Here is an 18,269-nt window from a genome sequence, read left to right on the forward strand (position 1 = left end):
TGATCTAGTTAAAGAGGTATTCTTATTGTCACAACATGTGCACAACTGAGTGCACTACAATGCTTTAGATACGATCTCTAAGCAATCGAGTTTTCAACACATAACGTAGCTATGGTGGGAAGGGTTGATTCAATGTGAATGGTGAGTTTAGTTCCAGTTCATCTTCCTCACATTGAATCAATCCTTTCCACGTTCAACACATTCTATGTTATGTGTAGAGCTTTAGCGAAAACTATCACTCGTAGGGCTGGAAGAATTTCATTTCTGTCTGTCTGTATGTCTGTTTGCACAATATCTCCACCGCAACTAACTTCAAATTGTGTTTAAAGTTTCATTTACACATTATCAACACTAAGCACGGTGATAGTGCATGTCACTTCCTAGAATTTGGCTGAGCGTTAAGGAATAATTTTACATTGGTCTTGAATTTATTCATAAAGCTTCATTTACTTACGAGGAACACTAAATTCAATGATCATCCATGGGATTAAAAAAAAAAAAAAAAAAAAAGGAAAGAATGTCTTATTTTACCAGGCGAAGTTAGGGCTAAGAAGCCCTCTCTAACACTTAACCTGGGGACCAACGGCTTAAAGGTGACTTCCGAATCACCACCAATGGCCGGGCAGGCGGGCCGCTTGCAAGGACAGGATCGCTCAGCGGTCAACTATCCAAGCAGTGGCCACGCTCGGCGTTGCTTGATCTGGTTATCTTGCGATAACCGCCGTACCCGCTACACTGCGCCATTGGCATTGTTCTGTTCTGAACGCTAGCAAATATTCTTACAATTAATCGGGTTCTTCTACCTAAGCTCCATATTTATTTTCTTTTGGTCTATGCTCATTTTTAGTTTCTTAATTTTATCCAACCACGTTTTAATGTACCCTCCAATGAAAAACCCAATGCAAACAAAATTATAGATGAAAAACCATTTTATTTTACATAGCCTTCTTACGGAGACATCGATGAAAGTGAGAGATTCTTAACAAAATAAACTGTTGACCCATTTTATAAGGTGGAGTTAGTTTGACATATTTTGTATTATTACTTCGTGGAAACCAGAAGAATACATTACTAAATATTTCAAAGAAGAAAGTCGCATCGGAATACTGTTAAATTAATTTACAGTCACTGACTATACCTAGTTTGTTACCTTTTAATTAATTTGTGTATGCTTCGTCTATTTGTGTATGCGCAGGTTCGAATCCTGTCTATGACCGTTGCACTTTATCAGTAGTATCGACTCTCCCCCTCATTTTGTTTATAAGATCCTCGCACAGGCCAGTAGCCCATGAGGACGGGTAGAATAAGGCTTTAAAGGGGATCGGCTTCTCCTTAAAAAAAAGAAAGTAAAGAAAAAATAAAAGCAAAAAATTAAATCAAAATATCATTAATTAACAGTGATAGTCCATACACAATATGTTGTCGAATATACAATAAAACTTCACACTAAAGAAGTCAAAAGTTTTTTAATACATAATTACCATTCATTGTGCAGCAATATTATCTGTATATATATTTTAAATAATTGAGACTCTCAGAACAAAACCTGAGTTTACTAGTATAATAAAGAACAAGAAAATATTGTCATTATAGTCAGCACGAAAAATCGAAGTAAAATAATTAAATTTTATTATTTAATATCTGAATAAAAATAGTAATGGTATTATTTCCACTGGATCTTCATACCTAACAGCAACCTTTTGAAACTTTTCCAAATGTGACAGCATAGTAAGGGTTATATTATATACCATCATTTTCGCAGTCCTTATTCCAAAGTCCTAGCTTAGTTCGATGCTGTTTTTTTTTCAACTTCCGATGTGATATAAAAATAAAACTAGGGAGAGTAATTAAATAAATTTATTATCAAAAGTTAGGTACATTATTAGTTACTTTTCAACATAATCGCCATTTAAATTGAGGCATTTTTCATACCTGGGTACAAGCTTCTTAATACCTTCTTCATAGAAGTTTGCCGCCAGTGATTTGAGATGGGTCTTCACGGCGTCTCGCAGCGCGTCGTCTGTTCGGAAGCTCTGCCCTCCTAGCATCTTCTTCAGTTCCGGGAAAAGGTGATAGTCACTCGGCGCTAAGTCAGGACTATACGCCGGATGGTCAAAAACATCCCATTTAAAACCGTCAAGAAGACGCTTTGTCAAAGCAGCACTGTGAGGACGGGCGTTGTCATGAATGAGCACTACTCCCGATGTGAGCATTCCTCTCCTTTTGTTCTGGATAGCTCTCCGCAAACGTTGTAACGTACCGCAGTATCCTTCCGCATTGATTGTGGTACCTTGCTCTAAAAACTCAACAAGCAATACACCTTTTTGATCCCAAAACACTGTGGCCATAATCTTTTTGTTGTTGAAAGTTTTTTTGAATTTTTTGGGTTTGTTTGGAGAGTTTGAATGCATCCATTGTTGGGACTGCTGTTTCGTTTCTGGGGTGTCGTACAGAACCCATGTCTCATCTCCTGTCACGATTTTGATCAAAAAATCTTCGCCATCAGCTTCATAGCGGTTCAGAAAAGACGTTGCTGACGCCATTCGCCGAGCTTTGTGGTCATCAGACAACATCTTCGGCACCCATCGCGCACAAAGTTTTTTGTAGCCTAACTTTTCAGTTACGATAGAGTATAGGGCTGACCTTGAAATCTCAGGAAACTGATTGGATAGCTCCGTAATCGTAAACCTTCGATTGCTTCTTACACTTTGGTCAACTCGATCAACGAGGTCTTCGTTTGCGACCGACTTTCGTCCTTGGCCCCCTTCATCATGAATGTCAACTCGTCCATCTTTAAATTTCCTAAACCAATCACGCACTGCACTGTCACTCATAAAGCTTTCACCGTATACTCGTTCCATTCTACGGTGAATTTCTGCTGCAGATAACCCTTCAGCTTGCAAGAAACGAATGACACTTCTCAACTCACACTTGGCGGGAGATTCTATCATGGTAGCCATGTTTATGTGTCGCTAGATAAATTGGAAATGGCGTCGGCCGTCTGAAATTGAGTGAGGTTGTAGTGGGAGAGGTGCGCAGTCGACTGCCGCGCATTGCTGGCCGATACCGCTCGCCCAGCCATCTAGCGGCACGATCGGAAGTTGAAAAAAAAACAGCCCTCGGTAATCTCTCTTCCCGGATAAGTGCAGTTAGAGTTCCGATGTAGCAAGGCTAGAATATTGGGCGGAGTCCTGAAACTGTGACGTCACGACCGCTCCGCTTCATTTAATAGAAAAAAGCGAGTGATCGACCTCACAGTTCTTAATATTGTATAGTTTTCCTTTGAAATTGAAGAAAATTAAATGTACGAGTAATACTACTTATCGAACGTTTTGTTTTTTCAAGACTAGTTCGTTTAATAAAATTTGTTTACTTTTAAAGTTGGATGTATATGTAACATACGTACTTTATATACATTTATTTTAAAACATTTTCAGGAGACAACTGATATCAGCTGATTTACGTGCTTTATAATCAACAAGCTGTGATAATATGTGTGGAGTATATATGATTTTGCGTTGATGGCATAATAAAGAATTACCTACGTAAATCTGAGCAGCCTATTTCGGTAAAAAAGATATATACCTATGACCATTGTAGTATATTCAGATCTAACGTATTTTATTACCATAGACGAGTTTCTCTAATATGACTACTTCAGTAAAAAAAACAACATGATGTGTTTTATTACAGTATTTAGATTTGAAGCTAAAGTTAGATAGTAACTTTGTGTTTGATATCTGCATTACACTAATGATCGAGTACTGCATACAATAATTAATAAACAATAAAAGGTACACTTCAAACTAAATTTTTATTAAATGTTCGTAGTTTATTTTCTGTATAGACGTACTCATCAGTGATTGCAAAGCAGGTTAAATAAGAAGTGTTGTTACTTTTAAGCTCAATCGATGGTTTCTTTACTATAAACCGAGAGAAATTTAAAATTGTACTTAAATGAATTAAACCTATGATTGTGTTGTCACATCATAATGTTTACCTACATTTAATATCTGCTGACAGAAAAAAAATGAAATTTTCAAGACCAGTGGGTGGATTTTAAAAATAGAAATAGGTCTATGTATTGACCAGGAATCTTAAGAATGTCAATGTAACGTTTCAATACAATAGGTCCAGTATTTTTTAAGTGATAAAGTCAAAGAAAACACATTTTATGTACCACATATTACGTATCAGCTTCAAATATTTCGGTTATCTTTTAGTTGTAAACCTTTGTTCTATAGATGACCAAAGGGTACTGTAACTGTTTTTACATTTCTTCATGATAGGTTGAAGTGAATATTTGTAAATGTGTGAAAATGCCGTTCCAGAATCGGGATTCGAACCCGGATCCTTGGAGTGATAAACTGAGACGCTGGTCACTCAGCTGAGGCAACGTCTGATGTTTTATTTTTATTCTTCAATAAAAAAAGCGTAAAGTACTCTTAAGAAATACTTCTCGTTTATTCTTCTTTATAAAGATAATGATTACAACGTTTTGTAATATTTAAATTTGAAAAATACTCTAAATTTGAAACTCCATTTTTGATTGCACCTCATTAACTTACATTCACTCGGTTGAATGTTCAAATAGACCAAGTGTATAATATATATAAACGAGAAGGTTACATTTCTTATGAGGCTGTAGATTATAAGTGAAACGTTGCAAATTAGTAGCTTATTAACTGCAACATTTTAAATAGATTAGTATATGGAGTTATCAGCAGCTACAGCTTATATCATGTTGTCTTTAAGCTACATATCGCGTGCGTTCGCAGATGTGTTAGCCTGTCACGTACGTAGCACGTAGCCCTGAGCACGTGCCTCGACCTCGAGCCGCGCCTGCGTCACTCTCCGACTGGTGAAAGCCACTTTCTCCACTTTCCTTTTCACTTCGGGTAATCAGAGAAATCCAAGCGCTCGTCTGACATTTTTATTGAGAGATATTTACATTGGTTGATACAAAAATAAAGCTAGCCTTAACACTAAATCAAGGAGTCAGAGTGACCCATGAGATGAACAATGGTGATTGTGGGTGATGAATTAATTACATTTCAAAACATTAATTTAGACGTTTTCATACTTTTTTAAAATAAAAAAAATCAATTTTTATCATTTAACATAACATTTTATGTATTTTACGTCATGCATCTAATTCAAAATTTAATATCTACATTTGTATAGTCATTTAAACTTAATTTTATTTAAGTTTAGTGAGGAATTGAAATTATAAAAATATTTATATGATTGATTGTGAGGGGTTCAAATAAGTATAATCAATCAGTAATAGGACAATCACGGATGAGTAAACCTCTGTTTGGTTTGTCTTTGAGAGTAAATACATTGAAACTAAAATTAAACTTGAGTATTAAACATGCTAAACATATTTCTGATTTTTTGTTACACGAATGTCTTTTCTCACATCAAAGTGATTTATTCTGTAATTTTTCCGACTCATAAGAGTAACACTTTTTTTAAATGAACGTACTTTTTTCGTGAAACCTAACTATCATTTTCAGTACTTAAATCGTTGGCTCTCGTACTGATCGAGGGTGACTCTTATGTTGAACAGATAACGATTGACGATGACCGATGAATGAGATGAACGATGCAAGGAAGTTAAATATTGTTGTTCCCTCAGCGACTCTTGCCGACTTGGTCTATCTGAGTCTGGAGATTGTTGACCACTTCTGGGGGCACATGGTCACCCAGGATCTCGAACAGGTTGATCCTCTCGTTGGCGGGAATGGACTCTATGGCCGCCAGCTCGATACCCTCTTGCACCTGGACATCACAAATTATGAGGGTTAGAAACACACTCAGGTATACAATCCATCCAACTTAAGAGGGACATTCGGTTTTTGTTTGGTTAATGTTTTAGTCTGCCCTATAATTAAAAAAATAACACTTCTTTGATCAGTATAAAAGGATTTATAGGAATATTTTGGCATGTTTGGCAATTTTGTAACTCAATGAAAAAGATGAAATACCAGACGAGTTTAAACAGTTTGTATGATTTATGGCATAACTTCAACGGCACATTTTAATTATTAGTGAAGGGGAGGCTGTAACCCTATGCTTCGTCATATTAAAAATGATTTTTTTTCCATACAAGTATTAATGAATAATTTATCATATGATCTATAATTAGATAGAAAACGAGCACATTGAAAGACTGAATGGTTCATAAGAAAATATCACATAAACGATGATTATTGTATTTTTTTCACGCTTTCTGTAAGTTGCAATTTTATATTTTAAGAAATGTTTCTCAAAAATATTAGTGCAATTAATTTAACTGGAATTTTTACACAGAATTCTTGTTATGGCTGCAAAGTAGCTAAGTGTTTTTTTATCTTGAACTCGCATTTAGGTATATAAAATTACTAATAACTAAATAAAGCACTAACAGATATGCACCTAATAAAAAATTACAACTATATATATTTAACAAAACAACATTATACTTAACTGAAAAGCACGTTTGTCATACAATGTACAACTAGTACAGCGTTACGGTAATTGTAAAAAGTACTTTGTAGGGCTTTGTATTTCAGGACACTATTTTAAATTAAGGACATTAAAAATATATAAATTATGTAAAACAAGTAACCTATACAAACCCATTTCTGGGACTTGAACAAATTTAAACGGCAAAATATACACAGTTTCAAAAATTAATATTTCTTAGTTTTTAGAATCTATGAATATAACCACTTTGTCATAAGATGTTTTTAGCCAATTTGAGCACAATCAGTTCTTATAGCTGCTTGGAAACTTTTTGACAGCCTTATTATGACGAAAAGTGACAACAAGACGGCCATTCGTAAAGCGTTTTTAAAGCTTTTATTTGGGTTACTTTACAACGCATATCAAAGGTTTAAACGTTCCTTAAGAAATTTTGGAATCTTAAAACCAATTAAAAAACATTATGGTTGCCTGTAAAGTCGGTTTTACGGGCGAAGATTTTACGTGACAACGTCTTTTTCTCGGTAGAATATTTATTGATATGAATATTATTAAATTGCACAATAGGAACAAGGAATTGAATGAAAATAAGAATTGCACAAATTTTAACTATAGAAATATATTTTGTTTACTAAAACATTGTACATAATTTGAAATTAATTAAAATTTGTTATTGTAAATGGTAAAGTTGAATAAAACATTTACTAAAATTGGAATTTGAAATTCTTGCTAAACACAGTTAAATTCTAACTCCGCGTGTGGTGATTGGTCGGTTTAGTTCGTTTGTTTGGTCGCACTGTTATGACAGGTTAGAGGTTATAATTTGTTATTTTAAATGTTTGACTAGCAATACGCGCTGTTTCTTCTCAATCGACTGAATTACGATTGATTGCAGAGTGATTTAAACTAATAATTTACTTAACACTATCAACATTTGTCAATAGTATGACATAACCTATAAACTCAGTTTCTCAACTTTTGTGTCAATCTAACAATTAATCAATCAATCATAGTTTACGATAATGAAATATCAGTGTACAATTATTTACCTTTATTGTTGTAGTTGTTGTAAATGACGAATCTAAGCACTCCACATTTTCACGAATAAACATAGTTATCTGCTTTATCCCGTGCGGCGGACCCACATTTATCTGCTTTATCCCGTGCGGATCCCGTGCGGCGGACCCACTGGACGGGCATCGTAACGTTACCGGGCGTTACACTTTTTCATGAGTGACTCCGAGCCGCAACCTAATTTAAGACGTTGTCACGTCAAAAAAATGTTGATATATTTTTTCACATAAATTGGCGGCCAAAGAAGAGAGTAGATTTAAATCCTCAAAAGGTAGTGGTGAGACCTATTCTTCGTTCTAAAGGCAATATTTTCGAAGTACTTACTACTTTGTTATACCTACCATTAAGAATCCTATAATAATAAATGACAAAAGAATGTATCTATATTTAACTAAATTAAATTATGTACTATATTATTATTTGCAGAGCCCTATCGAGGTTGTATCCATACCTTCTGTATGGATGCGCCCTGTGGGATAAGGTGAGTGTTCTGCGCCTGCCTGATCGCCTCGTTGGTGAAGTAGGCTCCTTCCTTCTGTGGCCTTGCGGCCACCATCGTTACGGCGAGGCAGGCAATCAATATCACCTTCATGGCTGCAACAACAGGGAATGTTAACGTAAAACTATATAACCCTGCAGATATTTATTCATTTTTTTATTTCTATTTCAGTGTCAAGAGGCCACAATAAAAGGGAAGTGTTTGTCTTGTCACGTAGATCCAAGTCTTCCTTTTACTTTGTAGGCATATTAAGCTAACACCTTCGTGTTATTATTATTATACAAGGCTACAATTAATTATACAAGGCAAGAGTAGGCTACGCCAGACAATGCTTCGCTGAAGTTGTATACAACATTTCTAGTCTACTGCTCATTATGCACGAGATGTCCTGCTGGCAGACAGACAATAAGACAGGAAAGAAATGTTTACAGCTCCCAGACAGTCAGAAGAGAAAGTTTACCAACCTACTGAGTGATAGGCTTCAGTGATACTCAGCCAAACCCTATAGATGAAGATGCACCATTCTTCTCTATTAGAAATAAAGTTTCATGCAAAATTGAAATAAGAAAGTTCAGGTATACATTCTGAACAAGAGAGAATGGAAAGAAGAAGAATACAGTGGATGGGGCATGTGAAGAGGATGGGAGATAATAGAATGCCTAGAATAGCACTGGAGAAGGAGGAAAAAGGAAGATGGGAGGACCAAGTGTGAAAAGACATAGAGAGAAGGGGACTACAGAAAATGCAGGTGGAAGAAGAGGAGACCTGGAATGACAGACAAAAGTGGAGGAGGCTGTGTACGACGACCCGTGATAACGGAAACGTCAGATGATGATGATGATGATGATGATGATGAGGTATACATTCTGCAGCCCTTAGAGTGCTCTTACGGAAGCCCTCGTCCAATAAACAATGAAAACACTCTGTAACATTGTCATCAAAGCATAAACTTATTTTTTATATTTTTTTGTAGTTAAAAAACAATCTTAATCAACGGTGGAACATTCAGAATAAATAAAATTGCAATGAAACCAATGAGGTTTGCATAACTAACCAACCATCCAGGTTCACTTGGAAGATATAAATTTTAGTTATTATTGATAGTTTGAGACACAAATAGTTAACGAACAGGGCAGCAAAACAATGTATCATGGACTGTTTTCACACGAACTCTCCCTACTTCACACCTTACTTTCACAAGTAGGTGTTGTATTTGTCCATAGGATTGTAGATAATTTTAAAAGAGCCCTCCTTGGCTCAAGCACTGAAAGCATGATAACGCTCAATTTTAGAATGCTTTATAAACCATTTGGTGTTTTACTAAGATGTGCAAGTTTTAATATTATACAATGATACATGACAATACTTCGTCATAAAACTTTCTCCTAAACTGTATAAAAACGTCCACATAAATGGAATAGGCTAATATAAAATATCAAACTGAGCCTTTCGAATAAAACTGAGGAATCGTTCAGCTTTTTTTGCTGGATTAAAACAATATACCAATCGGAAGTATCTTGGAATACGATCAGTATTCAAGCAAAACTTTTACTTTTCGAGTTGTGTGTAAAAAATAACGCAAATATGTACCTGTTAAATGTAAGCCTTTTACATAACATTAGGATAGCATTCTAAAATTGTTATTACAGTGCAGTAATATTGTTAAAAGTATCGTACATTTCTGTTCTTTCAAAGCGAAGTCTAAGCTTTCTACTTAATACAGAAGTTAAATACTTGTAATATTTTTTAATAGTTTTAAAGTCTAAAAATCTGTTGTTTTTACCGTATACTGATGGAGTAGAATACTGCATCAACAAATTAGTCTACTTTTATACTGGGCGTCGACAATGCAATTTTCCTATTAACGTAAATACAACACCTTCAAGGTGCATTAATCATACTTCTTATAATTTTTTGTCTCTTTGTTTTTGGAATAATAGTGAAAACTTAACTAGAAAAATTATAACCCATCAAGGTTATTAACCCTTAAAATATAAAGCTTTTCGTAAACTTTGCCTGTATATGAGCACTTCTGGTTCTAGTGAATTATATTTCCAATGCCGATGTAGAGTTTGTCTTGTTGCCACGACCAAGAAAATCTGTCAAAAGTGTACGTTTACAGCCATTACACACTCACATGTTCTTTATTATAAAGTGGTCCAAACCTCAAGTTTTAAGTTCAACCAAAAGTTAATTAAATATACATAATAACTTAGCGCCTTCAAATAGTGTTTGGCTATTTAAAATACATAACGTTCTCGTAATTGCAGTTTATAATGTGAAGGCGCCTTGAAAACTTTTATCTATTGCAGCACCTCCTGGTGGCGAGTTACATCAATGGGCATAGTACTTATATAAACCTTCTACGTGGAAAAATACATGTGCACACAAATTTTCATAATGATTGGACAAATAGTTTACGATTCCATAAATGACAAACACACAAACATTCATTTTTATATATATATATATATATAGCTAACTTTTTAATTACACAACTTAGCACCACACTTTCCAAATTTGGAACTTGCTCAATTTTAAGTTTCACTCAGGAATACACTTTCAAATTTTTGTGTTTTGGCAAGGTAACGCCATATTGGAAAATGGCGGTCTTTGGATTTAAATTTAGTGGAACTCTTCTTCTGTATTTTATGTTGTTTATCAAAATATTTAGTTGTTTAATCTACATTTTAAAAAGGACAAGAAATTTTTTGCTTTTCAAAGTTTTTCTATATCTCTAATGGTTCAGGAGCTACGTGGACTGGAAGTTTTAGGATTTTTTCGGACTGATGATGACAACTTGCAGATGATCACTTCCAGAAATATGTAAGTGCCAATTTCCGAGCGGCCTAAGACGTCGTACTTTGGACCTACCGAAACTACCAAAACCTACCGGAACCGATAGTTCAAATCCGGACTGTAACCGTGGCGCATCGACTTTGTACTATATCAATTCTTTCCCTTATTCTGCTTGATAATATCCTCGTACAGGCTAGCAGTCAACGAGGACGGGCAGAATAATACTCCAAAGATTATAAAGCTTTTCGTAAAAAAAAATAAAAAAAATCCCTGGCGTCATAAAAAAGTAAGGTTAATTTTTTAAATCCATTTTGGTATGATGATCATAACTACGGCTGTCTGACAAGAAAGTCTTTATTTACAATTGCCGTATGAAAGACAACTAGGCTACTTCATAGCCTCTTATTAATATTTTAGCTATTTTCAGGAATTCTATAAACTTCATTTCTGTTCGATATTCGGTTCTCGTTCGCTCATTTTGTAGCAGCTAAACACCTTTTATTACCTTCGAATGACTAAAATAACTGCACATTAAACCAAGATGATACTATTGTCTTAAGGTCAATGTATGGACTTTTCGTCCTTTCTATGTATAGAAATATTAGTTATTGGCATTAAATATTTTACTACCTGATGTTATGTTAATGTATAGTACGTAGACTATTTTATTATGACACGACCTTCTATTAAACGTGTTCCGTCTGAAGTGGAAATATCCTCATTGGCTCTGTAATGATAATGAGTTATTGTAATAGAAAGCTATGTTTTAGAGAAGTTTTACATTGTACTACATACTTACAGTTTGTGATTTTTAGCATTAACATCCCATACTTGTAATGATTATTGGCAGATCGTTAGCGAAGACTACCACTGGAGGAGCCAGTAAACTTCACTTGTACAGTATATGTGTGTCTGTATATCTACACGATATCTCTAAAACTAACAGACCCACTTCAAACTTAAAATTTTTATGAACCTTCATTCTATTTGGATGGATAGTTCTAATATATTTCACTCCATGGTATTTGGATAAACGTAAGGTAACATTTTTACATTGGTCTTATGGGTAACCATAGTGACAACAAGAAGATCACCCATTAAATAAACAAAATACGATCGTATGACATTTTAACATGCGACATAATACCCTAACCTAAATGTGTCTGCGACATTATTGTTATTTTGACAATGAAATGGTCAAAACCTAAATTTTATCAAACATTTTGTATTTTTTAATCAAATTGAAAATTGTTTGAGTCAGCGAATTGGGAGACGATTTCGCGTAAACATATATAAATTTGGGAAACTATAAGAAAATATAATTATTAATAAACTTCAAAATAATTCATTTGAATACAGCCTGATTTTTTTATATTAGCTTACTCTTATATAATTGGGCCGCACATAAAATTAAAAAAACTCTTCTTAATATAGTTTTATAGATTAAACAAACTACACGTTTATTACTGTATTAGTAATACTATAATGTGACGTAGGCCTAAGCTTCAGTGGCCTAATTATGTGAAAATAACATAAATTGTGATTAAATACTATATGACAAACCCAACATTTAAGGATTATACTCCAAAAAAATTAGCGAACTTTAATAACTACAGGATTATAAAAACCCAAGAATCACGGGACCATATTTACCCCAACGCCAGGAAAAGGTTTAATATAAGTTTATTTTTGGATTGTTACTTAAATCATATTTTAACGAATACTTTAAAAAAAGTCTTACAAACCAACAATTTATTCTCAAATTAGCCTAAATATTAACTTTATAATTCATTAGTCATAATAGTGTTTTTCTTACAAAACCTTCGATTTCATAAGTTATAATTTCTTACATACAATATTATTTGTTCACCAAACTTATATTTATTATTTCTTCAATCCTCTGCTTCGCTTCAAAAGCAAGAGTTGCTTATATTAAATTTTAAATGTTTTAAATTCATTATTGAAACGTTGTAATTTCCCTATTACAACTACGGGCGTCGTCCGAATAATCCGCCTACTGTTAATAAATACATGAAAATTTGTTACTGTGAACATAAACTGTTTGCTCATAATAGTTGTGTTCTATTTCTTTAATTCAACAAAAATTATCTTATCTTTCATCGCCTTAAACCCTTTTGACGTGACAACGTCTTAAATTAGGTTGCGGCTCGGAGTCACTCATGAAAAAGTGTAACGCCCGGTAACGTTACGATGCCCGTCCAGTGGGTCCGCCGCACGGGATCCGCAAGGGATAAAGCAGATAACTGTGGGTCCGCCGCACGGGATAAAGCAGATAACTATGTTTATTCGTGAAAATGTGGAGTGCTTAGATTCGTCATTTACAACAACTACAACAGTAAAGGTAAATAATTGTACACTGATATTTCATTATCGTAAACTATGATTGATTGATTAATTGTTAGATTGACACAAAAGTTGAGAGAAACTGAGTTTATAGGTTATGTCATACTATTGACAAATGTTGATAGTGTTAAGTAAATTATTAGTTTAAATCACTCTGCAATCAATCGTAATTCAGTCGATTGAGAACAAACAGCGCGTATTGCTAGTCAAACATTTAAAATAACAAATTATAACCTCTAACCTGTCATAACAGTGCGACCAAACAAACGAACTAAACCGACCAATCACCACGCGCGGAGTTAGAATTTAACTGTGTTTAGCAAGAATTTCAAATTCCAATTTTAGTAAATGTTTTATTCAACTTTACCATATACAATAACAAATTTTAATTAATTTCAAATTATGTACAATGTTTTAGTAAACAAAATATATTTCTATAGTTAAAATTTGTGGAATTCTTATTTTTATTCAATTCCTTGTTCCTATTGTGCAATTTAATAATATTCATATCAATAAATATTCTACCGAGAGAAAGACGTTGTCACGTAAAATCTTCGCCCGTAAAACCGACTTTACAGGCAACCATAATTTTTTTATTTGAATTTATTTCAATTTTAAAATACCCACAAGGAGAAACAAAATACTCATTTTTAATAATAAAAACAAATAAAAATATAAGAAATAATTTATTGTTCATAAATAACCATAGGCAATATTCCAATGTAAAATTAAATATAATTGTATAAATGCTGATAATTCCTAACATCCTAATCCTAATAATATTATAAATGTAAAAGCTCCTTTGTTTTTTTGTTTTGCTTTCACGCATAAACTATTAAATCGGTTGTATTGAAATTGTACATGAGCTTTCTTACCGTCCTTGATTTTGCCTAATCATTTTCGAAAATCCTTCCGGGCTACGCCCCATTGGTCTCGAAGGCACTTAAAATGCCATCTTATTTTTTTAGTTGTGAAATATGAATTAAAACAGCATGTCTAATGTAATCAACTGTTCTGTGTAAACATTGTTTATTATTTTCTATTTGTTTATATTATAGTGAGTACATTCTTTCAGGAGTAACAATTATTTTTCACGCCGATTTAGATTTCACAGATTGGGTAAGTAGCTTCCTCATCTACCCTAGTAAATGTCCTAAAACATAAGATGGTCAGAATTTGGCTCCGAAGACTCCCTGTCGGCAGTCTATCAGTGAATCAGTCGGCAAGAACTATGCTAGATGAAAGTTCACTGAACTCTTCCTTTAAACTAATAAACCAATTCCAACTCAAAATTTGCATAAAATACAATATTTTTCAGTTTATAAATAAATAAACGCGGAGTGTCATTGTAAATGTACCTTAACTGTAAAATTTTATCAAATATTAAGTATTATATCTAAAAGACAATGTTACTATCTAACTTTTACTATAAATTTAAAGACTGATATAAACCCAATCTTAGTTCACCTTTGAAAGAAATATGCTTCTCTGATCTGTGATATATCTTTTCTTGATCGAGAAACAAGGCAAAATCAAGTATGGAACAATACATACTAAAAACAAAGTAAATTACAATGGCCATAAGTATACACTGTTTTATGTGTTTTCTTGATAGTGACAACAAATCAAACTCAGCATTGACGTCTGATACATAATTCACCCGAACCAGCAGTGGTCAGACACGTGTAACGCCTACTAAATTCCGTGCAAAGAGCGGGTAACTGCTAGCAGTGCAGATATAAGAGACAATGTAGTCTGATTGTACTTTACATTTAAAGAATGTTATGAAACGTAAATTAGTTGTCTTTTGACAAAATTAGACAAAATCTTGATCGGGAAAGAGGTAAAATTAGATATGGAACAAAAAATAATAAGATCGGAGTATATGACAATGACGACAAATCTACACTTTTTGGCAGATTTTCATTATCATGGAAAGAAGGAAAACTCAATAATGGCGTCGGAAATGTAACTCACTCGAACCAGAAATACTCATACCTGTGCAAAACCTACGGAATTGCGTGCGAAACCGCGAATAACTGCTAGTAATATATAATATTGGCTTGATCTAATTCTAAACATTAAAATTGTTTCAATAAACTCTTAAATCCATATTTTAAAACTGCATAGTTTCACTTTTAAAATTAAAATCAATAAAATAAATTAATTTTAAATGGGTAGCAAGTGCTAGGGTTTCACCGTAAATGTAAACAAAAACGGTTGCTATGAATTTAATTCTTTAATATGTGTAATATTTTATACCTTCTGTTGATCCAATTCCTAATTTGATAATCATAATAACATTTATTGCAAAAAGAAGGTATCAATTGCAGAAAAAAAGAACTTCAAAACTATGACAGAATAAATTAAATACAGGTGTATTGGTTTAAAGATTAAATTGACTCTAAAAAAACTTATATATCTTTCCAAATAAAAATATTTTTTTAAATCTTCAAATGTAATCATATTTTATCCGTATGTTTTATTTTATTTCAGTACCATTTTTTACACGTATACAAATTCGAATAATATTTGTTCAAATATCATTGTTCAAATATCAGTTTCTTTAAACATGTTTAACTGATTTTAGACGTTCGTTCAACTCGTTTATTATACAGACTATAAACATTTTTAAACAAGGGTTTTATTTCTTGCATTTCATTGTTATTACTTATAGAATCTTCTATGGATTTTAGAGAGTGGAGAATGTGTTGTGGAGGAAGAAAGTGAAATAAAGAAACTGGGGGTTATTAGAGTCGTTATGACCTAAGGCACATATTGCACACAAGTAGTTCAATGCTCTACTTTGTTCTTTGTCAATAATGTTTCAACAACGGAAACCGTAGTTCACACAATGTGTCTAAATCAGATGCATTTCTTGTCAGTAACTGATCCGAGACGTTTGTCCGTTGTGTCCTTAGAAAGTGATGTGGAAAGTCAACGTATGTGCATTAGATACTTTAAGGTGTATTATTGCATATATTTGCATTAAATTGCTTATAAAATAAAACGTCTCAGTGTTTCAATATAATAACAGTTTAATTAATAATTTAATGAGTTTAACTTTACAATGTCTGATATCCAAAATCCAAAGAGATATACCTTTGGATGTTATGGAGCTTGATCCGGCAATTTATTCACTAAATAATACTTACCATTTTTACCTATTCTCTAGATGAAAATACGAAAAACATTTCGCATCGCTACACTTTTTACGCACAATTTAAGTACCCATTAATTTTAAAACAATAAGCCTAACAATTGCTTTCTTCTAATATATCGGGGGCTATGAAAGTTTAATTAAAACTATTCTAAAACATCATTACAGCTTAATAACATGATTAAAAATATAAAAACAAGGAAATCATTGTAATATTAGTCTTCATAATTTACATGGGACATCTACTTTGTTATCAATAAGCGGCAATGATAATTTCACTTATCCTAAGTAAACTAAACCATCTCTCCGTAAGCTTACCTGAGTACGGACAGGGAACTCGACTCTCGGCGGTGCAGAGGACAGGCTTTATAAACTCCGGTGACCCGGTTTGTCGTAGAAAATGGCGGCGTGCTTTCTCTGGGAGATGTGAGGTGGTAACACGGTGCTGGCGATGGTCCTGGTTGCGTCATCGGCAGCCTTGGGCTCGGATGTGCTGGAGACTTTAACAGCCGGTTGGACAGGTGTCGTAGCGGCGGCGGTGTACCCTATAGACTGCAGTTCCTCGAATACAAGCAGTAATACTAGTAATTATGTAAAAGTAGTAAACACTAAGGACTGATGGAGTGGAAATAGTAGTGAAGAAAAACAATATCTATGACGGTTCCAAATGAAATTCAATGAAACATCACATTTATGGTTACATTGTCCTTATTATCAAAATTCTGATGGAAAACATTAATCATTCAGTTCAGATAGTTTTATAATTATAAAATAAATCAATTGTCTAAACTGGTTTTCTTTTACATTATGTTTAGAGTCGACAAATCAGTTTTTAAACTAAGTCAAACTTAAACCAACTTAATTAATCTTGTCTCAAACTGTACAGTGTTTTTTAGTCTTTTACTTGAAGTGTACCTATGTTGAAGTCGCTTAAGGAATTCTATGACTATTTTAGGAAGTTACAGATAAAAGCGGTAGTAAGAGTTATAATGCAATATGGAGATGAGTTGCACAAAATTATAGATAATTTATCGTTAGAATTCCAGATTTTATAGCTTTAACTCGATAAATGTCTTATATAGCATTAGTTAAATTGACAAACGTATACGAACTATAGCTACCAATATATAAATACCTGAGAGAAGTTGTATTCTGGAAGTGTACCATTTCAACTGTAATCAAATTCCACATCCAGGCTTAAACGAATGTGAAACAGAGAGTGAAATCGAAATGTTCATGGTGCTGGAGATCTTTATATAATCTATTCTTTGCCTCTTCAGGGTGCCACTATTGTTGGCAATCAGTTTATTTGTACTTGGACGAACTGGACATCGTCCTGACCTATGATTCAAAAGATAACAAATTCAATCCAAGCTTTGGTGATGGTGATATTCGGATTCCCCTAAAAACAAAACTGTTACTCGAACAATGAAGTGCTCTTGCCCATTACTTATCATACAATGGGATAATAGAATAATATTTAATAAATAATTGTTCTCCACCATCACGAAGATATGCTGACCAACAAGACTCGCTTATCAAGTCATTGGGAACGGAAAATGTTGCAACGTCCGGGGATATTAAATTATAGAAGCTATGTGACCTGGATAACATTAAAGCAGAATAATAAATCCAGGGAGCATTGGTTCAATCCTCGCGTATTGCTCTGCAACACGGAAAATATCGACAAATTTCGGGCAACTATAGTTATCGCTAATTGAAGCACGAATATATCTGTTCAAAGATCTCCTCTTCACTAAACTCAAAACTCGAAGAAGGAAAAAGAATTTTTAGGGAATGCTGAGTCTTTAGATCCAAGTAAGTAAATATACTTAAATACCTTCTTAATTGTTCACTTACACATTGCTCACACAAGTCCGCGTCATCCCCCAGATATATACATCT

At 33.6% G+C, this 18,269-nt stretch overlaps 1 protein-coding gene across 1 annotated transcript; it reads right to left on the reverse strand.

Annotated features, from left to right (window-relative positions):
• Positions 1 to 4,919: 4,919 nt before the first annotated feature.
• Positions 4,920 to 16,809, reverse strand: LOC124367141. Its single transcript, XM_046823792.1, has 3 exons — positions 16,683 to 16,809; positions 7,994 to 8,136; positions 4,920 to 5,784 (listed from the first exon to the last, which is right to left on the reverse strand). The coding sequence occupies exons 2-3, from the start codon at positions 8,132 to 8,134 to the stop codon at positions 5,638 to 5,640; spliced, it is 288 nt and encodes a 95-aa protein (XP_046679748.1). The 5' UTR covers positions 8,135 to 8,136; positions 16,683 to 16,809; the 3' UTR covers positions 4,920 to 5,637.
• Positions 16,810 to 18,269: the final 1,460 nt, after the last annotated feature.

Source organism: Homalodisca vitripennis, chromosome 8, assembly GCF_021130785.1.
Source record: "Homalodisca vitripennis isolate AUS2020 chromosome 8, UT_GWSS_2.1, whole genome shotgun sequence".
NCBI lineage: Eukaryota > Metazoa > Arthropoda > Insecta > Hemiptera > Cicadellidae > Homalodisca > Homalodisca vitripennis.